At 33.1% G+C, this 23155-nt stretch overlaps 1 protein-coding gene across 2 annotated transcripts; it reads right to left on the bottom strand.

Moving 5' to 3' along the window:
* Positions 1-9655: 9655 nt before the first annotated feature.
* LOC128295117 (uncharacterized) lies at positions 9656-17063 on the bottom strand. Of its 2 annotated transcripts, XM_053030325.1 has the most exons (3): positions 16460-17063; positions 10369-10451; positions 9656-9687 (listed from the first exon to the last, which is right to left on the bottom strand). In XM_053030325.1, exons 1-2 carry the CDS (start codon positions 17055-17057, stop codon positions 10411-10413), a joined length of 639 nt encoding a protein of 212 aa, XP_052886285.1. In that variant the 5' UTR covers positions 17058-17063; the 3' UTR covers positions 9656-9687; positions 10369-10410. The 2 variants fall into 2 exon arrangements, with proteins under 2 accessions (XP_052886285.1, XP_052886286.1); XM_053030326.1 differs by lacking the exon at positions 10369-10451 and having other exon boundaries at positions 9666-9687.
* Between the last annotated feature and the right edge of the window lie 6092 nt (positions 17064-23155).

Here is a 23155-nt window from a genome sequence, read left to right as displayed (position 1 = left end):
ATAAATATTAATCACCATTCATAAAATAATATTGAAATTTAATAATATTAACAAATGGTCACTAAATTTAGTTATATAAGCTCACAAGTTCGATTTTTGTATTATAGCGATAATCATAATTTCATAATAAATATTCCAAATAAAACATTATATCGTTTCTAATTCAATACTTATCGATTATAATCGGGCATGTGATCAATTTATACACGAGTCATTCATATATTTTTCCTCCTCCTCCTCTCCATCCACATCCTTGGTATAAATAACACACTTGTAAGTAACATTATCCATAATTTTCACTAATTATTTATGTGAATATTCAAGCTGTCCATCTATGTCATAGTCACTAAATTATTTTTATCTTGAGCTACAGAACTCCAAATTAAGATCCATAAATTTTTCCAGAAACTAGATTCACATATCTTCTTACCATAAAATTTTCATAATTTTTTGTTAGGCCAATTAATACAGTTTATTCATTGAAGTCTCCCCTGTTCTGCTGTCTGATAGTTCCGACCCTTCTTCACTAAAAATTAATTATCTCCTCGTACAAGATTTGAATGATGTTCCCGTTTGTTTCTCTTGAAAATAGACTCATTCGAGATTCTAAAAATATAAATTTTAGCCTCTAATTATTTTTATCCAATTTTTTATGATTTTACAAAGTCAGAATAGGGGAACACGAAATCATTCTGACCTTGTCTCACAAAATTTATCGTATCTCATGATTTACAATTTCATTGCTTACATTATTTCTTCTACAAGAAACTAGACTCAATAATATTTAATTTCATATTTTATTCATCCTCTAATTCCATTTCTACAATTTTTGGTGATTTTTCAAAGTTAGACTACTGCTGCTGTCCAAAACAGTTTTAGTGCAAAATGTTGATTTCCATTTTGCCCCAAATTTCACAATTCATACAATTCAGTCCTTGCTCAATTAACCCCTTAATTAAGATAATTGTAACACCCTTCGCCCGTGTCCCTCGTCGGAACAGGGTTCGAGGTGCTACCAGATTTAAACTCATCCATTTATAAAAAACCAGACCGTAAAATTTTTTGATCAATTTTAAACTTTTCATACACACGTATATTATCCTTTAATCGGGCTTACAAGGCCCAAAATATTCATGAGGCATTATTAAATATTTACCAATATCTTAGTCTTGTATCATTTACTTACTCAACTTTACAACCCTATACATGCCATAGACTCGGAACACTAAGATTTATTTACGCCGATAGCGTAGACTTGACAATATGATAATATCTCTGACGGCCTCCAACCCGAGCTAACCTGGCAACCCTAGGGAATATGGGAAAGAAAAGGGGAGTAAGCTTTACGCTTAGTAAGTTCATAAGAAAACAATAAGCAACTCATTAAGAAGTTTTATCAGTGTGTACAACATAATCACAAATTCACTACAAGTTTTCTTCCTGAGCAATAGTAACTAAATTATTTATAACTGGAGCTAAAAAACTCCAAATCAATTACCGTTAATTTTCCCTAAAAATAGACTCATATATCTTGCATCCATAAAATTTTAAGAATTTTAGGTTTTTCCAATCAATACCATATTTTTCTTAAAGTTTCCCCTGTTTCACTATTTGACTAATCTGACCACTCTTCACTACGAATCAAATTTCTCATTGTACAGAATTCAAAATATGTTCTATTTGATTTCATTTGAAACTAGACTCATTAAGGAGTCTAAGCATATAAATTTTATCTTATAACCATTTTTGTACAAATTATAATGATTTTCTAAAAACAGAATAGGGGACCCCGAAGTCATTTGACTCTATCCCACGCCACTTCAAATATCTCATTATCAGCAATTTTTTTGCTTACACGGTTTATTTTATAAGAAACTAGACTCATTAAGCTTTAATTACATAATTTATACAGCTTCTAACTCAACTCCAACAATTTATGGTGATTTTCCAAAATCACGTTACTGCTGCTGTCTCAAGCAGATTTATTACAAATTTACTCTTTCACACATTCTTTGCATTCACATTATTTAAACATGTATATCACCAATCAATTTCATCACATATCTATAATTTCACTCAAGCATAATCTCAATACAACACATCATGCTCAATGATTCGCACACAACTGTTCAAATTAGCAATTATAAGATGATTCCGCACATAGTCCACCCTTATCGATAATTTACGATGGTTTTGCCCTTACTCACATATATGACATAGGCATTTTCACCTATGCTTTTCATTTTACACTCATGATTCAATTCCAATCGATCTAACATGCATAAGAATATATCACATACCTGGCCAACTTAATGTATTGAACAAATTCAATTGCTGATTTAACATAAGGTCTCATAGTCTTAGACTTTTATCAACTCACCGGCATTTAGCCTGCTAGGTTTTAAACCTGATAATATTATTCACTAGCTTAAAGCTTGCTAGGCTCAAAGTGTAATGGCGTAAATTCAATGTTATCGGAACAGTGGTTTCGTAACCACAAATCCGATTTAAAGAGAAATTTATTTTAATATTTTTGCTTGAAAATTTATATGATAGGAAAATCGTATGAAAATATTGATAGGAAAATTTTATCAATTTAGTGATTAGTTAGAAAAAGAAATTATTGAAGAAATTGGGTAAAATAAGGTATCGGGACCTCTATCTCGTAAAACCGAGTCAAAAATAATTTTATAAATATTTATGAAATGTTATTAATGTGGTATTAAAATTTCGTTAGGAAATTTTAATGTTTGAGTAGTCAATTAAATGAAAAGGACTGAATTGTAATAGGTGTAAAAGTTGCTTGAGTGATTAAATAGCTTATTAGTCTAATGAGAAAGGATATAAAAGGCAATTAGACCCAAAAGTTATTTGGGCTGGACGGCAAGGGTATGAAATCAACAGAAAAATTGATAAATTAAGGGTAAAATTGGAATATTGCAAAATTAACTAAATAAAACTAGGACTAAATAGGAAATATCTAGATTTCTCTTCATTTCTCTTCAATTCCAGCAGCTAAAAACGCCATAGGAGGGTTCTCTAAGCTGGTATTGCATAATTTTGCACCAAGTGAGTTAATCCTTACCTTTTCTTGTAATTTTGTGTTTCTAAGACTTTTACAACTAGATCCTACTATTAAATTCATTAGTTTTTGATTTCATGGATGAAATTTAAAGTCACCATGGTTGAGTGCTGTAAGTTTATGATGAAATAGAATGAAATTAAAGCTTTAATTTGTTTATGAGATGATTTTATTAGGCAATTTCAATGGAAATTGATTTTTGGGACCTAATTGTGAAAATGTTTGGAATTAAAGTCTATTGCTGAAATTCTGATTCCTAAAGGTTGTAAACTAGTTTAAGGTGATAGAATAAAATGTTAATTGAGAAAAATCAGCTCAATTGAGAGGCTAATTGAGTAGGGACGAAATTATAAAAAAGGTAATAAACAGCTTGCACTAAAACAGTTTGGACAGCAGTAGTAGACTAATTTTGAAAAATCACCAAAAATTGTAGGAATCGAATTAGAAGATGAAAAAAATATGAAATTAAATATTATTGAGTCTAGTTTCTCATAGAAGAAATATTGTAAGCAATGGATTTGTAAATTTTGAGATATAATGAATTTTGTGAGACAAGGTCAGAATGAATTCGGGTTCCCCTGTTCTGACTTTGAAAAATTATAAAAAAAATTGAATAAAAATAATTATGGACTTAAATTTATATGTATAGAATTCTGAATGAGTCTATTTTAATAGAAACAAACAAGAACATCATTTGAATTCTGTATAAAGAGATAATTTATTTTAGTGAAGAAGGGTCAGAACTGTTAGACAACAGAACAGGGTGACTTTGAAGAATAAACTGTACTGATTGGCTAAACCAAAAATTCTGAAAATTTTATGGTAAAAATATATATGAGTCTAGTTTCAGGAAAAATTAACGGATCTTAATTTGGAGTTCCGTAGCTCAAGTTATAAATAATTTAGTGACTATGACTCAAGTAGACAGCTCGAATGAACTATAAATAATAGTTGAATTATAGAGAATGTTGCATATGAACATGAAATGTATTAAATTGATAATTAAATTTATTTATTTAGATCCAGAAGATTCAAATACGAAGCTAGATCGAGGAAAGGAAAAGTTCGGGATTAATAGATTTTCTTGTTTACAAACAAGTATCGTGGTAAGTTCGTAACTTGAATTATATTCTTAAATTACTTGAGATTGTATGTTATTGATGTGAATATGATTTGAATGTTCATTGTATGAAAATTAATAAAACATGGATATATTTGATAAAATAGAAAGAAATCCCGGTTGAATGAAAGGAAAATTCGATGGATCTCTGAAAAGGAATTGACGGTAAAAAGGATCTAGCTCGGACGGGTGATCCTATCTTGATATAGCCCTCCCGAAGAATATGTGTAAAATGGATTTAGCCCGGACGAGTAATCCGAATTAGGGCCTGAATTTAGTCTGGACTGGTAATTCAAATCCAAGCTCATTAGAGTAATTGTCGTTACAGGGGATTTAGCCTGGACTGGTAATCCCGACAATACTCTATGAGTTTATATTGCAGGGGATTTAGCCTGGACTGGTAATCCCGCTGCAAGGTTGAGGTTTGCGGGAGTGTGCTCTCTGAAATGGAAATGTGCGCACATGAATATGAATTGATGGACCCGGAATTGTACACTAAAAGTGTACCTCTGAAAATCCATCGAAATTCTGATAAATTCAACAGGATAAATATGAAAAATAATAAGGGAATGAAAATCATGGTATTGATGAGTACATCAATCATGGTATATATATATATATATATATTATTGATACATGAAAATTATTGTACTAACTTGAATGTTGAGTTTGTGCATGTTAGGATAATAATGCATTGAATGGATATATGAATGTTTATTATATTGTATTGAAAATATTAGGTAAGTATAATTCTTGTTACATGAGCTTACTAAGCACAAAGTGCTTACCCGCTTCCTTTTTCCTGTTTTGTAGTGTTAAGAGCTGGAGGTCGATTTGGTGGAGACACATCACCTTTGTCAACCTCAGGATTTCGGTATATAAAGAAACTTTATTTTGGAAATCAATGGCATGTATAAGCTAACAAAGTAAATGTTAACGTGAAATGAATGTAAAGTTAGCCATTAGTATGGTTAACAAACCTAGTTATAGATATGTGATGACATTATCTTATATAAATGCATGAATCTATCATGAAAATATGTTGAATTGAAAAAAAAAAAATAATTCATAAACTCCGGTAATGCTTCGTACCCTATTCCGGCAATGAATACGGGTAGGGGTATTACACAAAGCCCAAATATCACCATTATAAAGTCGTCTCATAAACAATTCATATAATATAGCATGTATACCTGTTCACTTTGCTCTATTTAATCATTCAATCACAATTTATAATTTCCCTTTGAATCATTCGATATTTTGCACACTAAGTGTCATTCTCAATATCTCGCACACTAAGTGCCATTCTCAATATTTCGTACATTAAGTGCCATTCTCAATATTTCGTACACTAAGTACCATATTTGATTGCCCCGCACACTAAGTGCCACATTTTGTTGATATGTCATCAGACGTTAAAATATTCACGTATATACAATTTATACGATATTAAAGCATTAGAAACATAAATTTAACAATGCTTATTGCATACGAACTTACCTCGTTCGCGGTAACGAAAATTAAATCGACGAATCCGATACTTCGTTTTTCCCTTGATATAGACTCGTACGAGGCTTAACTTGATCTAATCAATCAAATTCAACTATTACAATTCATATTCTATTCATTTTAACTCAATTTCATATTTTGGTAAAATTACTATTTTACCCCTAAAGTTTTACTTTTATTCAATTTAGTCATTGAGCTCAAAAAAATGCAAATTAACTATTTTTAACCATAATTAAGCTTAACCGAATATTCATGGTATTAAAACAGCCCATAAATTACTTTATGGAAAAATTACATTTTTGCCCCTGATATTTCAATTTCTTTACAATTTAGTCCCTAAGCTCGAAAAATTAAATTCATTCAATTTTTGGCCAAACCCATGCCTAGAAAAATTTACTACTACTTCATAACAGCCCATATTTTCATTTATTCACACTTTCAACCACATAATTTCAATAATTCACAATTTAATCCAAAATTGACATTTTTACCAAAATTCACTTTACAAAACATGTATATCCAACAACAATAATTTATTTTCCATCATCAACTATCAAAATACTCATGCACTCAACAATGGCAACATTCAAATACTTTAACAGTTTTGAAATCAGAGATACGGGCTAGCTAGAATACGAAGCAACGATCTCAAAAATATAAAAATTATCAAAAACCGAACACAAAACATACCTAAATCACTTCATGCAAATGCCGAAACTAAGGAAGCTTCAATGACTTTCTTTTCTCCTCCATATTCGGCCAAGAGATAAAATTTGCATGGCCATTTTATGTTTTATTTTATTTAATACATTTTAATATTCCATTTACCTTTTGTCCTTTATAATAATACATAATTTCATATATGCCAAACCACCAATCTCCACTATCATAAAGTAATGGTTTAATTGATAAACAGGGACTTATACTTTAGTAAATCATGGAAAATAAACACTTAAACAATTAAAATGTAACTTTTCATTTTACGTGATTTAGTTCTTTTGCTTAATTAACTATCGAAGCGATAAAACTTTTCAACGAAACTTTAATACCATCTTTTGCCACTCGTAAATATTTATAAAAATATTTACGACTTCGGTTATATAAATGAGGTCCCGATACCTCATTGCCTAAACCCACTTGACCTTAGGGTCATACCACTTGAACTTAATAAATCACTTATAAAACAAATATCACAATATCAAAACATTTTTAAAATCACAATTAACTCGTAAATATTAAATATAATATTTACAAACCTACTCGTCGGATTTGGTGGCCCCGAAACCACTGTTCCGATTAACCCTAAAAATGGGCTGTTACAATAATTTTCTCAATTAATACTTTTCCTAAACATTATAAGTTATTTCATAACTATTGAATTTCAGAATTTCCACATAAAACTCTAACTTCAAACTCTTTTACAATTAGCTCCCAAACATTCACTTTCTATTCAATTCGTACAATAAAATCAACATATAAACAATTTAAAGCTCTAATTCCATGCCAACTCATCATATACTTCCAGCACATATGTATAGAAACTTTCAATTTCTTTCATAGAATCAAAAACTAATGAATTCAGCAATAGGACCTAGTTGTAAAAGTCACAAAAACACAAAAATTTCAAGAAATAATCAAGAATTGAACTTACTTGAAGTAAAAATATGAAAAACCAGCTTAATAGAACTCTTCCATGGCGTTTTTCTGATGAGAATGCAGAAAAATAAAGAGAAATCTAGATAATTCCACTTTTGTCCTAGCTTTATTAAGTAAATTTTGCAATTTTTCAATTTTGTCCTTAATTCTCCTTATTTTCTTGCTGATTTCATGCTCTTGCTGTCCAGCCCAAATAGACCTTGGGTCTATTTTCCTTTTAAACCATCTTTCTTTTATTAATTAAGCTATTTAATTATTTTCCACAATTTTGCATTTAATACAATTTAGTCCTTTTTGTTCAATTAACTATCAGAACTTTAAAATTTCTTGACGAAACTTTAATACTAACATATTAGCACTCTATAAATATTTATAAAAATATTTATTTCTCGATTTAAAATTCCCGAGGTCTCAATACCTCGTTTTTGATTCTAATTATTTTAATATTTATTTTTAGTACGCTATTCACTAGTTCAAAATTTTTCCTAACTTCACATTTAACTTATACTCACTAACTTAATAATATTTCATACTCATTTGTCGGATTTAGTGATCTCGAATCACTGTTCCGACATCACTGAAAATTAGGCTGTTACAAAAAACTCCCACGTGGACGCTCTTTTTCTATAATAGTTCCTGAAAAAATTATATTGAGAAGACGGTTCTAAACAAATAGTGTCAAAAACGCTTTAAATAGGATGCACTATCAGTAAAATTGATGAAAAGAGCTCCCATGTGGACGCTCTTTCTCTATAGTAGTTCCTGAAAAAATAATTTTGAGAAGACGATTCTGAACAACTAGTGTCAAAAACGCTTTAAGTAGGATGCATTGTCAGCAAAATTGATGAAAAAAGCTCCCACGTAGACGCTCTTTTTCTAAAGTAGTTCTTGAACAAATAATTTTAAGAAGAATATTCTGAACAAATAGTTTCAAAAATGCTTCAAGCAGGATGCACTATCAGCAAAATTGATGAAAAAAGCTCCCAGATAGATGCTCTTTCTCTATAGTAGTTCATGTTCGGCCTTAGCCTATAAATGAGTCAAATTTTATTATCGGGTTGCATAAGTTATAGCAAGAAAAATTAAAGAGGTTAAGCATAATAGAAATTGAAGATGAGTGAACATATTAGTGTTATTACTTACTATGATGGTGAGGTCCGTGACACCGAAAATAGCGTTATTTTTTATCGGAGAAGACAACGCGACTGGTTTTTAACTAGAACATAGATTTGACTGAACTTCGTAAAAGAATTAGGCGCAAAAATTTCGAAACGACTCCAATAAGGGTTTCTTCTATTAAGTATCGATTTTTTGATTCGATTGATCCCGTGACATATGACTCATTTAATATCAAAGGTGGTCGCAGCTTGGAGGCGATGGTGTAGACTCATCTCGCTAGTGGATACCCTATCTTGAGTTATATGTACAATTTTCATCGCCAAATGAAGCATTTGCGACTTCAACATTTGCTGTTGTTCGAGAAAAATACATGACCTGTAACGCCCCTTACCCGAGACCGTTGCCGGAGTCGAGCACAAGGCACTACTAAACTTATTTGAGCACTTAACCAAATTTAGATAATTTATATAATACTTTTCAGACAAGTTGTCCAACTGTGTCATAGTTGCTAAATAATTCATATCTCGAGTTATAAAACTCGAAATCAAAATCCGTAAATTTTCTCTGAATTTATACTCATATATCTACTTACCAATTTTTTTCTAGAATTTTTGGTCAAGCCAATTAGTACAGTTTATTATTTAAAATCTCCCCTATTTTAGGGTTTGACTACTCTGACCTTTGTGTATTACGAATCAGATATCTCTCGGTACAGAGCTTCAATGACTATGCCGTTTGTCTCTAATAAAACTAGACTCAATAAGGAATCTGTACATATAAAGTATGACTTCTAATTATCTTTTTAAAATTTATGGTGAATTTCCAAAGTCAGAACAGGGGATCCAGAAATCGCTCTGGCCCTGTTTCACAAAAATTTAAACATCTCATAAAATATAGCTCATATACCTGTTTTGCTTCTTCCATATGAAAATAAACTCATCAAGATTCGATTCTATAATTTATTCATTATTTAATTACATTTATACTATTTTTAGTGATTTTTCAAAGTCAAACTACTGCTACTTACCGAAAACTGTTTTAGTACAAATATTGTTAACTAGTTTATAACATCTTTACTTCAATTCATTCAAACTCTATACATGCCATATAAATCTTTAAACATAAAACAAAAACTACCGAATTAATCTGAATAGTGTGCCTGTTGTGTTGATCCGATCTACCCACTTCACTTCAAGTCAATCTACATAAAAATATTAAACACACACAAGTAAGCTTATTGAAGCTTAGTAAGCTCATAGGCATATAAACACAAATCATATCAAATATCGTACACAATCATATATCTATTAGTTTAACTATTTCATCCTCCAAATCACAATTTCATTAATAACTCATTGGAATAATTTCCATATGGCAACTCACAATTTAACTCCCTTAGGCCCATTTCTCATTTACTTCATTGTCAAATTAGAGAACAATAAAGGAATTGAGTGCTTCATTATCACATTGCCATAGTAAACTATGGACTTTCACATTGATACGCATCACACATCAAGCCATAGCCTTGCCATGGTCTTACACGGTTCACATATCATACAAGCCATATCCGGACATGGTCTTATACGGATAATGTACCGATGCCATAGCCCAGCTATGGTCTTATATGGAGTCACATTATCACATTGCACCGATGCCATAGCCCAGATATGGTCTTAAACGGGCGCACTTATCACATATTTTTCGTCAATTCATCAGGGTCACAGAATAGAAACACTCAAATCCATTGTTCCTACTAATTTGTACTTTTATTTACACATTATTTATTAGTTAATGCAAATTGATAGTATTCATCAACAATAAAATACTTTAACAATCATAAGATTTTCATAACAAAACATTGAACTTTGCCATATGAACTTACCTGGACTAATTTGTAAAAGTCGTAGAAATTCAAGGACTATTCTTAAATTTTCTCCTTTCCACGATTCAGTTCGTTTTCTTGATCTCTAATTATAAAATCATTCCTTAATTAGCATCCATTTCAATTCTATTTCACTTCACAATTTATGCTGTTCAAATTTCGAAATTGCACTTTTACCCCAAAATTTACAATTTTCACAATTTAGTCCCTTCTCAATTCACCCATCAATTGAACTAATTTTTCTCAATTAACACTTTATTTTATCATTATAAACTATTTCAAAACCTTTTATATTCTTAATTTCAACAGAAACCTTCAATTCACAACTTTTTCACAATTAGGTCCTAAATATCATTTCCTATCAAAATCACTTAATAAAACCACCTTAATATAAAATTAGAACTTAAATTTCATAATAATTCATCATAAAATTCCCTTATCCATCCAGGGTAACTTCCAATTTCACCCATAAAATCAAAAACTAATGAATTCTACAAGTGGACCTAATTGTAAAAGTAAGAATTAAACTCACATGATGTAAAATATGAAAAACCAGCTTTCTCCAGACCTTCTATGGCGTTTTAGCTGAGAAAATATGAAGAAATGTCTAGATTTTTCAATTACATCATTATTTAAGTATTAACTTTTATGCTATTTCCAATTTTGCCCCTTGTTCACATTGTTTTCTTGCTTATTTCATACCCAAACCGTCCAGCCATTAACCTTTGGGTCTAATTGCTCTTTAAATCCATCTTTTAAATACTTAAGCTATTTACTCACAATTTAACAAATTTTGCGCTATTTTCAATTTAGTCCTTTTAATTAATTAGCCATCCAAACGTTAAAATTTTCTAACGGAACTTTAATACTAACTCAATGACACTCCATAAATATTTATAAAAATATTTATAGCTCGATTTTCAACTTTGAGGTCTCGATACCTCATTTTTGACCCGTTTGACCTAAAAAATTCTTTTAATTCACTAATTTCACCATTTCACAAATTCTTCTAAATTCTTACTTGACTCATAAATATTAAATTACTATCTTGTTCAATCTTATTTGTCGAATTTAGTGATCTCAAATCACCATTTCCGACACCACTGAAAATTAGGCCGTTACATTACGATCTTATCATTGATTATCATCCGGGTAAGGCAAATGTAGTGGCAGATGCACTTAGTTGGAAATCATCATTATTTGCTCTTCGGGCGTTAAATGCTCATTTGTCTGTTAATGAAAATGGTTCTATATTAGTTGAATTAAAGACAAAACCAGTATTCTTTCAACGAATTCGGGAATTGCAAGATGAAGATCTGAAGTTGGTGTTGAAACGACAAATGGTTCGGGATAATTTGAACTTAGATTACTCTATTGATAATAGTGGTATGTTATACCATCGTAATAGAATTTGTGTCCCGAATAATCTAGAATTGAAGAAGGATATCTTATCAGAGGCTCATAGTAGTATGTACTCGATTCATCCGGGTAGTACGAAGATGTATTGTGATTTGAAAAAATGTATTGGTGGCACGGTATGAAATCGGAAATTTGTGAATTTGTGGCAAAATGTTTAATCATCAACAGTAAAATTTGAACATCAAGTGCCTCTGAGGTTTGTTACAATCCGTAATGATTCCGAATGGAAGTGGGAACATGTGACGATGGATTTTGTATCTGGATTGCCGGTGACTCAGAAGAAAAAGATTCGATTTGGGTGATAGTAGATGATTAACTAAATCGGCATTTTATTCCGATCGAACAGATTTTTCACTTGATAAGTTAGCGTAATTATATGTGTCGAAATTGTGAGATTACATGGGGTGCCGACATCAATTATTTCGATCGAAATCCGAGGTTTACTTGAGATTTTGGAATAAACTACGAGGAAGCTTTAGGTACTAAGTTAAAATTTAGTCTGACTTTTCACCTCGCACAGATGGACAATCGAGCGAGTGATTGATTTTGGAAGATATGTTAAGGTGTTGTATACTCGAGTTCGATGGCGGTGGAAAGGTACTTACCTTTAGCTGAATTTGCTTATAATAACAGTTATCAAGCTAGTATCAAAATGGCACCGTTTGAAGCTCTGTATGAAAGGAAGTGCAGAACCCCGTTGTATTGGTCAGAATTAAGTGAATCGAAATTAGTCGGAGTGGATTTAATTCGGGAAACTAAAGAGAAAGTTCAGATTATTCGGGAAAGTTTGAAAGCTACTTCCGATCGTCAAAAGTCGTATGCAGATTTGAAAAGAAGAGATATAGAGTTCAATGTGGGTGATCGTGTGTTCTTGAAAGCTGCTTCCAATTTTGCCCCTTGTTCACATTGTTTTCTTGCTTATTTCATACCCAAACCGTCCAGCCATTAACCTTTGGGTCTAATTGCTCTTTAAATCCATCTTTTTAAATACTTAAGCTATTTACTCACAATTTAACAAATTTTGCGCTATTTTCAATTTAGTCCTTTTTAATTAATTAGCCATCCAAACGTTAAAATTTTCTAACGGAACTTTAATACTAACTCAATGACACTCCATAAATATTTATAAAAATATTTATAGCTCGATTTTCAACTTTGAGGTCTCGATACCTCATTTTTGACCCGCTTGACCTAATAAATTCTTTTAATTCACTAATATCACCATTTCACAAATTCTTCTAAATTCTTACTTGACTCATAAATATTAAATTACTATCTTGTTCAATCTTATTTGTCGAATTTAGTGATCTCAAATCACCATTTAAACACCACTTGAAAATTAGGTAGTTATAACTCTCCCCTTTAAAAATTTCGTCCTCGAAATTTGTTACCTAAAAACAGATTTGGATATTGTGATCTCATTGACTCCTCTGTTTCCCGGTTGCCTCCTCCAATCCATGTCGATGCCATAACACTTTTACTAATGGTACTCGTTTATTCCGTAGTTCTTTAACTTCCCGAGCTAATACTTTCTTTGGTTCCTCCGAATAAGTCATATCGATTGTAGCTCTATCTCAAGATGAGGAATCACATGTGAAGGGTCCGATCTATATCGTCTCAACATAGATACATGAAATACATTATGGATCTTCTCAAGTTCGGAGGCAAGGCCAATCTATAAGCTACCGGACCGATCCTCTCAATGATTTCGTATGGTCTGATAAATCGTGGACTAAACTTTCCTTTTCTACCAAACCGTAAAACTTTCTTCCACGGAGAAACTTTCAAGAACACACGATCACCCACATTGAACTCTATATCTCTTCTTTTCAAATCAGCATCGACTTTTGACGATCGGAAGCGACTTTCAAACTTTCCGAATAATCTGAACTTTCTCTTTAGTTTCCGAATTAAATCCCTCTCGACTAATTTCGATTCACTTAATTCGACCAATACAACGGGTTCTACACTTTCTTCCATACTGAGCTTCAAACGGTGCCATTTTGATACTAGCTTGATAACTCGTTATTATAAGCAAATTCACTAAAGGTAAGTACCTTTCCCACCGCCATCGAACTCAGTATACAACACCTTAACATATCTTCCAAAATCAATCACTCGCTCGATTGTCCATCATGTCGAGGGTGAAAAGTCATACTAAATTTTAACTTAGTACCTAAAGCTTCCTGTAGTTTATTCCAAAATCTCAAGTAAACCTCGGATCTCGATCGAAATAATTGATGTCGGCACCCCATGTAATCTCACAATTTCGACACATATAATTCGCTAACTTATCAAGTGAAAAATGCATTACGACCGAATAAAATGCTACCGATTTAGTTAATCATCTACTATCACCCAAATCGAATCTTTTTCTTGAGTCACCGCAATCCAGATACAAAATCCATCGTCACATGTTCCCACTTCCATTCGGAATCATTACGGGTTGTAACAAACACAGTAGGCACTTGATGTTCAACTTTCACCGTTGATGATTAAACATTTTGCCACAAATTCACAAATTTCCGTTTCATACCAGGCCACCAATACATTTTTTCAAATCACAATACATCTTCGATTACTACGGATGAATCGAGTACATACTACTATGAGCCTCGATAAGATATCCTTCTTCAATTCTAGATTATTCGGGACACAAATTCTATTACGATGGTATAACATACCACTATTATCAATAGAGTAATCTAAGTTCAAATTATCCCGAACCATTTGTCGCTTCAACACCAACTTCGGATCTTCATTTTGCAATTCCTAATTCGTTGAAAGAATCTGGTTTTGTCTTTATTTCAACTAATATAGAACCATTTTCATTAATAGACAAATGAGCATTTAACGCTCAAGAGCAAATAATGATGATTTCGACTAAGTGCATCTCGCCACTACATTTGCCTTACCCGGATGATAATCAATGATAAGATCGTAATCTTTCAACATTTCTAACCATCGCCTCTGTCTCAAATTCACTCTTTTCGAGACATTAAATATTTCAAACTTTTATGGTCTGTATACACATAACATTTCTCTCCATATAGGTAGTGTCTCCAAATTTTAAAGCAAATACTATGGCAGCTAACTCAAGATCATGTGTAGGGTAGTTCCTCTCATGTGGTTTCAACTGTCGAGAAGCATATGCTACAACTTCTCCTGGCTGCATCAATACACAACCTAAACCATTTAGAGACGCATCACTATATACTACATATGGCACTTTTTGATTCATTTGAGTTAACACCGAGCCTCTGTCAACATTTTCTTTAATTGATCAAAACTTTGTTGGCACTCATCGACCATACAAACTCAACATTCTTCGTAATAATTTAGTTATCGGAGAAGCAATCGGTGAAAAATCTTTCACAAATCGACGATAGTAACCACCTAATCCAAGGAAACTTCGCGACTTCGTAACATTCTTTGGAGTTTTCCAATTAATCACCACGACACCTTACTCGGATCTACCCGTATACCATCAATCGATACAATGTGACCCAAGAATCCCACTTCATGAAGCCAAAATTCACATTTACTAAATTTTGCATATAACTGTTTTTCCTTAATATCGTAGTACAATTCTCAAGTCTTGAGCATACTCGGATTCGTCTTTGAATAGATCAAGATATCGTCAATAAAAACAACCACAAATCTATCTAGGTAAGATGGAAAATTCGATTCATTAAATCCATAAAAGCAGCAGGAGCATTTGTCAAACCGAATGGCATAACTAAGAACTCATAATGACCATACCGAGTTCTAAAACATTTTCGGTACATCACATTCCTTTACCTTTAATCGATAATACCCGGATCGAGATCTATTTTGAAAACATGTAGCATCCTTAAGTCGATCGAATAAATCATCAATACGAGGCAAAGGATATTTATTTTTAATTGTTACCTTATTCAATTTCGTAATCTATGCACGACCTCAATGAACCATCCTTCTTTTTCACAAATAAGACAGTGCACCCACGGCGACATACTCGATTCGATAAACCCTTTGTCTAACAACTCTTGCAACCGCTTTTTAACTCTCTTAATTTCTGGAGCCATTCTATACGGTGTCACCGATATGGGAGCTGTTCAGGAAGCACATCTATCACGAACTCAACTTCTATCGGTGGTAACCACGGTAATTCTTCAGAAATACATCCATGAATTCATTTACAATAGATAGTTGCTCTAACTTTAATTCGAACTTGAGTATCAAGAATATAGGCTAAATAAGCTTCATTTCCTTTACGCAACAATTTACGAAAGCGCATATAAAGGAAATCATTCTAACCATGTCATCCAAATTTCCAGACTCAACCAAAATAATGTCTCTGTTTGACATTTCAAGCTAATTCGTTTTTCTCGACAATTCACTATTGCGTCATGTTTCATTAACCAGTCCATGCCCAAGATAACATCAAATTCCCGAAAGGGTAGCAGCATCAAATCAGCGGGGAAATCACAGCCCTTAACTTTCAGTGGACAGTTATGACATATTAAATTAACTACCACACTTTGACCTAACGGATTTGTAACTTGTACATCATAATCATGAGGCTCAACAAATAAGTTCTTTTAGGATGCTAACATAGTGCAAATATATGAATGAGTAGACCCAGGGTCTATTAAAGCATACACAGGAACATCATAAAGATAGAAAGTACCAGCAATTACATCTGGAGCTGTTGCTTCTTCTCTCGCTCGAATGGCATAAGTACGAGCAGGAGCCCTAACTTCTGATCGGCTAGTAGTATCTTTCATACCCGAACGAGTAGCCCCTGTAGCACTGCTCTGACCAGAGCGTCTTCCTTTTTGAGGAAGAATTTTCGGTTTCTCCCTCTGTTCCACTTCTTCTACTTGTAATTGGGGACAATCACGAATAAAGTGATCAGTGGCCCCACATTTATAACAAGCCCCTAATTTACTTCTACATTCACCGGGGTGACTTCTTCCACAATGTTGACACTTGGGCCTTTGGGTATTTTGTACACTACCCACACTAACAGCAGGTCTGTCAGATGCTTTGTAATCAGATTGTCTTGGCCTACTTTTTCCTGATCTTTCTGGTACTGAAGTGGCTCGACTGAATTCCTCTTTAGATTTCTTCACTGGTAAAGCCGATAATGACTTAGATGCACTTCTTTTGAAAGATTCTTTACTTCTTCTATCTCGTTGCATCTTTTTATTATATACTTCTTCAAGCTTCTGAGCACGATCTGATAGAACAACAAATTCTCGTATCTCAATGCCCCCTATCATCATTTTAATCTCATCATTAAGCCCTTCTTCAAATCGATACATTTCTTCTTCAGTGGGTACTATATCTCGAGCATATTTGCTCAGATAAACAAATTCTCTTTCATATTCAGCCACTGACTTGTTTCCCTGTCGCAAGTCGAGAAATTCTCTTTTCTTCTTATCCAGATATCTTCTACCGACATATTTCTTCTTAAATTCATTTTGAAAAAATTCCCAAGTGATCTTCTCAAATAGAAGACAATGACTTCTATTGTTTCCCACCGTTATAAGCTTCTTCTTTCAATAATGACACGGCACATATTAAGTAATCATCCGGTGAGCACGCCATTTGCTTAAAACCCTCATTATACTTTGTAACCAATATTCACTTTAACGGGTCATCGTTTGTTCTTCCCCAAATTCTTCACCCCATGTTTTTCGAGCTTTTTAAATGGAGAACGTTTGCGATTCGGTTGTCGGAGGAGGTGGAGGAGCAACCGGGGTACTACTGAGATGTTGAGATAGGGGAGGAGGTTATGAGTCTGATTTCTTTCTCACATTCTCATTATACCACCGATTCATGAATCCATAAATCATATTTTGAGTTCTTGTTCTCGCATCAATGAAATCGGAGCTTCACTACTTGTTCCTTGTTCGAGATTTGTACTCGCTATTAACTTCTTCTTGCTCGGTTTGTTCGGTCTATCGACATCTTTTCAAATCGAAGATAATCTATAATAAAACAAGGATTAGATCGGATCATACACAAAGACACTATCACGATTTATATGGCATGTAATTCTAGACACTTTTCACATCATACATATTTCGAGAATCGGCTAAACCGAAGCTCTGATACCAATAAATGTAACGCCCCTTACCCGAGACCGTTACCGGAGTCGAGCACAAGGCACTACTAAACATTTGAGCACTTAACCAAATTTAGATAATTTATATAATACTTTTCAGACAAGCTGTCCAACTGTGTCATAGTTGCTAAATAATTCATATCTCGAGTTATAAAACTCGAAATCCAAATCCGTAAATTTTATCTGAATTTATACTCATATATCTACTTATCAATTTTTTTCTAGAATTTTTGGTCAAGCCAATTAGTACATTTTATTATTTAAAATCTCCCCTATTTTAGGGTTTGACTACTCTGACCTTTGTGTATTACGAATTAGATATCTCTCTGTACAGAGCTTCAATAACTATGCCGTTTGTATCTAATAAAACTAGACTCAATAAGGAATCTGTACATACAAAGTATGACTTCTAATTATCTTTGTAAAATTTATGGTGAATTTCCAAAGTCAGAATATAGGATCCAGAAATCGCTCTGGCCCTGTTTCACAAAAATTTAAACATCTCATAAAATATAGCTCATATACCTGTTTTGCTTCCTCCATATGAAAATAAACTCATCAAGATTCGATTGCATAATTTATTCATTATTTAATTCCATTTCTACTATTTTTAGTGATTTTTCAAAGTCAAACTACTGCTACTTACCGAAAACTGTTTTAGTACAAATATTGTTAACTAGTTTATAACATTTTACTTCAGTTCATTTAAACTCTATACATGCCATATAAATCTTTAAACATAAAACAAAACTACCGAATTAATCAATAGTGTGCCCTGTTGTGTTGATCCGATCTACCCACTTCACTTCAAGTCAATCTACATAAAAATATTAAACACACACAAGTAAGCTTATTGAAGCTTAGTAAGCTCATAGGCATATAAACACAAATCATATCAAATATCGTACACAATCATATATCTATTAGTTTAACTATTTCATCCTCCAAATCACAATTTCATTAATAACTCATTGGAATAATTTCCATATGGCAACTCACAATTTAACTCCCTTAGGCCCATTTCTCATTTACTTCATTGTCAAATTAGGGAACAATAAGGGAATTGAGTGCTTCATTATCACATTGCCATAGTAAACTATGGACTTTCACATTGATACGCATCACACACCGAAGCCATAGCCTTGCCATAGCCTTGCCATGGTCTTATACGGATAATGTACCGATGCCATAGCCCAGCTATGGTCTTATACGGAGTCACATTATCACATTGCACCGATGCCATAGCCCAGCTATGGTCTTAAACGGGCGCACTTATCACATATTTTTCGTCAATTCATCAGGGTCACAGAATAGAAACACTCAAATCCATTGTTCCTACTAATTTGTACTTTTAGTTACACATTATTTATTAGTTAATGCAAATTGATAGTATTCATCAACAATAAAATACTTTAACAATCATAAGATTTTCATAACAAAACATTGAACTTTGCCATATGAACTTACCTGGACTAATTTGTAAAAGTCGAGAAATTGTGGACTATTCTTGAAATTTCTCCTTTCCACGATTCGATTCGTTTTCTTGATCTATAATTATAAAATCATTCCTTCATTAGCATCCATTTCAATTCTATTTCACTTCACAATTTATGCTGTTCAAATTTTGAAATTGCACTTTTACCCCAAAATTTACAATTTTCACAATTTAGTCCTTCTCAATTCACCCATCAATTGAACTAATTTTTCTCAATTAACACTTTATTTTATCATTATAAACTATTTCAAAACCTTTTATATTCTTAATTTCAACAGAAACCTTCAATTCACAACTATTTCACAATTAGGTCCTAAATATCATTTCCTATCAAAATCACTTAATAAAACCACCTTAATATAAAATTAGAACTTAAATTTCATAATAATTCATCATAAAATTCCCTTATCCATCCAGGGTAACTTCCAATTTCACCCATAAAATCAAAAACTAATGAATTCTACAAGTGGACCTAATTGTAAAAGTCATAAAAACATAAAAATTATCAAGAAAAGTAAGAATTAAACTCACATGATGTAAAATATGAAAAACCAGCTTTCTCCAGACCTTCTATGGCGTTTTAGCTGAGAAAATATGAAGAAATGTCTAGATTTTTCAATTACATCATTATTTAACTATTAACTTTTATGCTATTTCCAATTTTGCCCCTTGTTCACATTGTTTTCTTGCTTATTTCATACCCAAACCGTCCAGCCATTAACCTTTGGGTCTAATTGCTCTTTAAATCCATCTTTTTAAATACTTAAGCTATTTACTCACAATTTAACAAATTTTGCGCTATTTTCAATTTAGTCCTTTTTAATTAATTAGCCATCCAAACGTTAAAATTTTCTAACGGAACTTTAATACTAACTCAATGACACTCCATAAATATTTATAAAAATATTTATAGCTCGATTTTCAACTTTGAGGTCTCGATACCTCATTTTTGACCCGCTTGACCTAATAAATTCTTTTAATTCACTAATTTCACCATTTCACAAATTCTTCTAAATTCTTACTTGACTCATAAATATTAAATTACTATCTTGTTCAATCTTATTTGTCGAATTTAGTGATCTCAAATCACCATTTCCGACACCACTGAAAATTAGGCCGTTACATGACCCTTACTTGACACTTCGTTAGTGGGAAGCAGAATACATAAGTGCCTGTTTTTATGCAATATGGAATACACAACTCTTCCATGACACTCGGTTAGTAGATAGGACATGCACATGGGTGGGTCGATGTTCGATGCTTGAAATACGTATTAGGGAACAACATCAACTTCTAGTGGTTGGCAATCTACATCTGATTGGGGACGTTACGAAACATCCACAAGAAGGGATGATGTAGTCTCTACGATGTCCATTGGCGAGGGGACCTTAAACGTTGCAGATTATGGTGGGTTGGTTGATAAGTCCGATGTGGATCCACCTCAAGAGCCCGGCCCTGATGGTTGAGAAATTGCATTATTTTTTGAACCGGAGCCTGTTCCATTTGAACCTTAAGACGTTGAAGGGGGTTCAGATGAAGAACAAAATCCCCGATTTAGGGCGTACTCGCCTCTAGCCCACATGCATAATGTCGATATATCGGCAGATAATGTGTTGGAGTTTCTTGAGCTACCACACAGAAAGTGTGATCGTATAAGTTCATCATTAGATTCGAGTGGATTGGAAGTTGGTAAAGAGTTTTCCAATAAAGATAAATTTCCTATTGCATTGAAACAATATAGCATTAATCACGGGGTTAACTACAACATGGTTAAATCCAAATTCGAGAAGTTTAAGGCCTAGTGTGCATTGTAAGACGGTACATGTTCATGGAAAATCATGGCTTCGGCTAAAAAAAAGATAGGCTTGTGGGAAATAAAAAAGTACAAAGGTTCATATACCTATATTGCGGGTACAATATCACTGGGTGTATAGGGTTTTTGAATAATAATGTTATTACTTAGTGTTGTATTATTTAACGTGCTTCGTTGACAGGTGTTTCACAAGATTATCCCTAGATGGATTCAAGTGTGATAGCTAGCTTAATATTACCGATGGTGAAGGCAGATCATAGAATTTCTGTGTCAGTCTTAATTGCCAATATTCGTAGCCAATTGAGGTACACGCCCTCTTACCGTAAGGCTTGGATAGCTAAGCAGAAGGCGTTGGAAAAAATGCATAATGGGTGGGACGCTTCATATAATCAGGTGTAGCAGTGGTGTAAGGTGCTGGAGAGGTATGTCCCAGATTGTATAATAGACCTTGAAATGAGCCTTGCGTACTACAATGACCAATTACTCTGTGGATCCCAAGTGTTCAAGCGTCTGTTCTAGAGCTTTAGACAATGTCAGGACACATTTGTGCACTGCGAACCATTTATTTTATTAAATGAAACAATATAAAAAGTTTGTACAAATATATTTTAAAAAATCAATATATATACTGGTTAGAATCAGTGCCACATAAGGGTGGTTGACGATTACGCACTGAATTCCTCATTGATTCAGTTTCCAGCGGGGGTTGTGGTTGCTTCAGTTGTGGGTGTTGAGAAGATGACTCACATTGATAGAATAAAAAATGTGGATGTGTTTGCATCACCCATGTCAGAGATGTTTGAATCCCATAAGGTGATGGGGATTGGTAATGACATGAGCTCCTAGACGGTGCTTCGTGCGATCCCTCCAGCGATGATGGCCTAGATATTGGGGGTTAAATCAGAGTTATCGAGAAAGGAAATGCATCGGGCCATGCATTCCAACATAGCATAAAACTGGGAAAAGGAAACATATAAAAGTTAGGATACATATAAGGGCTAGGATATGCACCTGGAATAATTTGAAGGGGCTGTGGTGTAGGTGTTGTCGTTTGAAGGGTTGGGCTCGATGATTGTGTGGGTGTTATTAATGGGCCTGTGTCGTCATCCATTCTCATTGGATTTAAATAGCCCCGTCATTCCCTTTCGACACGGATTTGCTGACGCCTCTGCTTTTCTGACAGCAAATATGGTTTGCCATGGATCCTAAACCATGGCATGCAATCCGAAGCGTACGTTAACTTTAGAATGATAATCGGTTCGTGAGTAGGTATATGATCATATCGATTTTCTCAAATTTCGATATATTTTAAGAAAAATACCGGTTAATTCGTATTTATTTATTGTAAGTCGATTTTGTTTTTATCATCGAGCACTTCAAGTGCCTCGAGAATCGATTGTCGGAATTTAAATTACCGCAACACTCTATCCGTCTGGTGCATCTTAACAGTAACATAGTTGACCAATGGGACCTTAACATGCCAAATGTTTTGATTTTGAAAGAATTCATCCAGAATTACTGCCCGAATTGCCGGATCCTCGTATGGTGTCCATTGATACTATATGAACGTGATAAAAATATTAGTTATATACATAGTACTAAATACTAAATATGAAACGACTATTTTATATAGATATATTTTTTATTTAATACTTATTTACGTTTCCGACCATTGGTCTAATAGAAGTCGTATATCTTCAAAAGCGGTAGGTATTCCAACATAACTCACTGGATGGTTCGACCTAATTAAATAAATTTTTAGCATACAATTATATTTTAAATCTATGTAATAATTGTAAAATAAAATATAAATTTTACCTCGTTATGAGTGAGAATGTATATGGGTGGTTCATTTAAGGACGTAAAAATGAAAGCGAAATCGAACCCATGATTATAATAGTGATAGGCAACCTCCAATTTTGGCTTTATTTGGTGACTTCGCCCC

This window comes from Gossypium arboreum, chromosome 7 (assembly GCF_025698485.1).
Source record: "Gossypium arboreum isolate Shixiya-1 chromosome 7, ASM2569848v2, whole genome shotgun sequence".
In the NCBI taxonomy this organism is placed as follows: Eukaryota; Viridiplantae; Streptophyta; class Magnoliopsida; order Malvales; family Malvaceae; genus Gossypium; species Gossypium arboreum.
The sequence above is the reverse complement of the archived record's forward strand: the minus strand, read 5'-3'. Positions and strand labels throughout refer to the sequence as shown.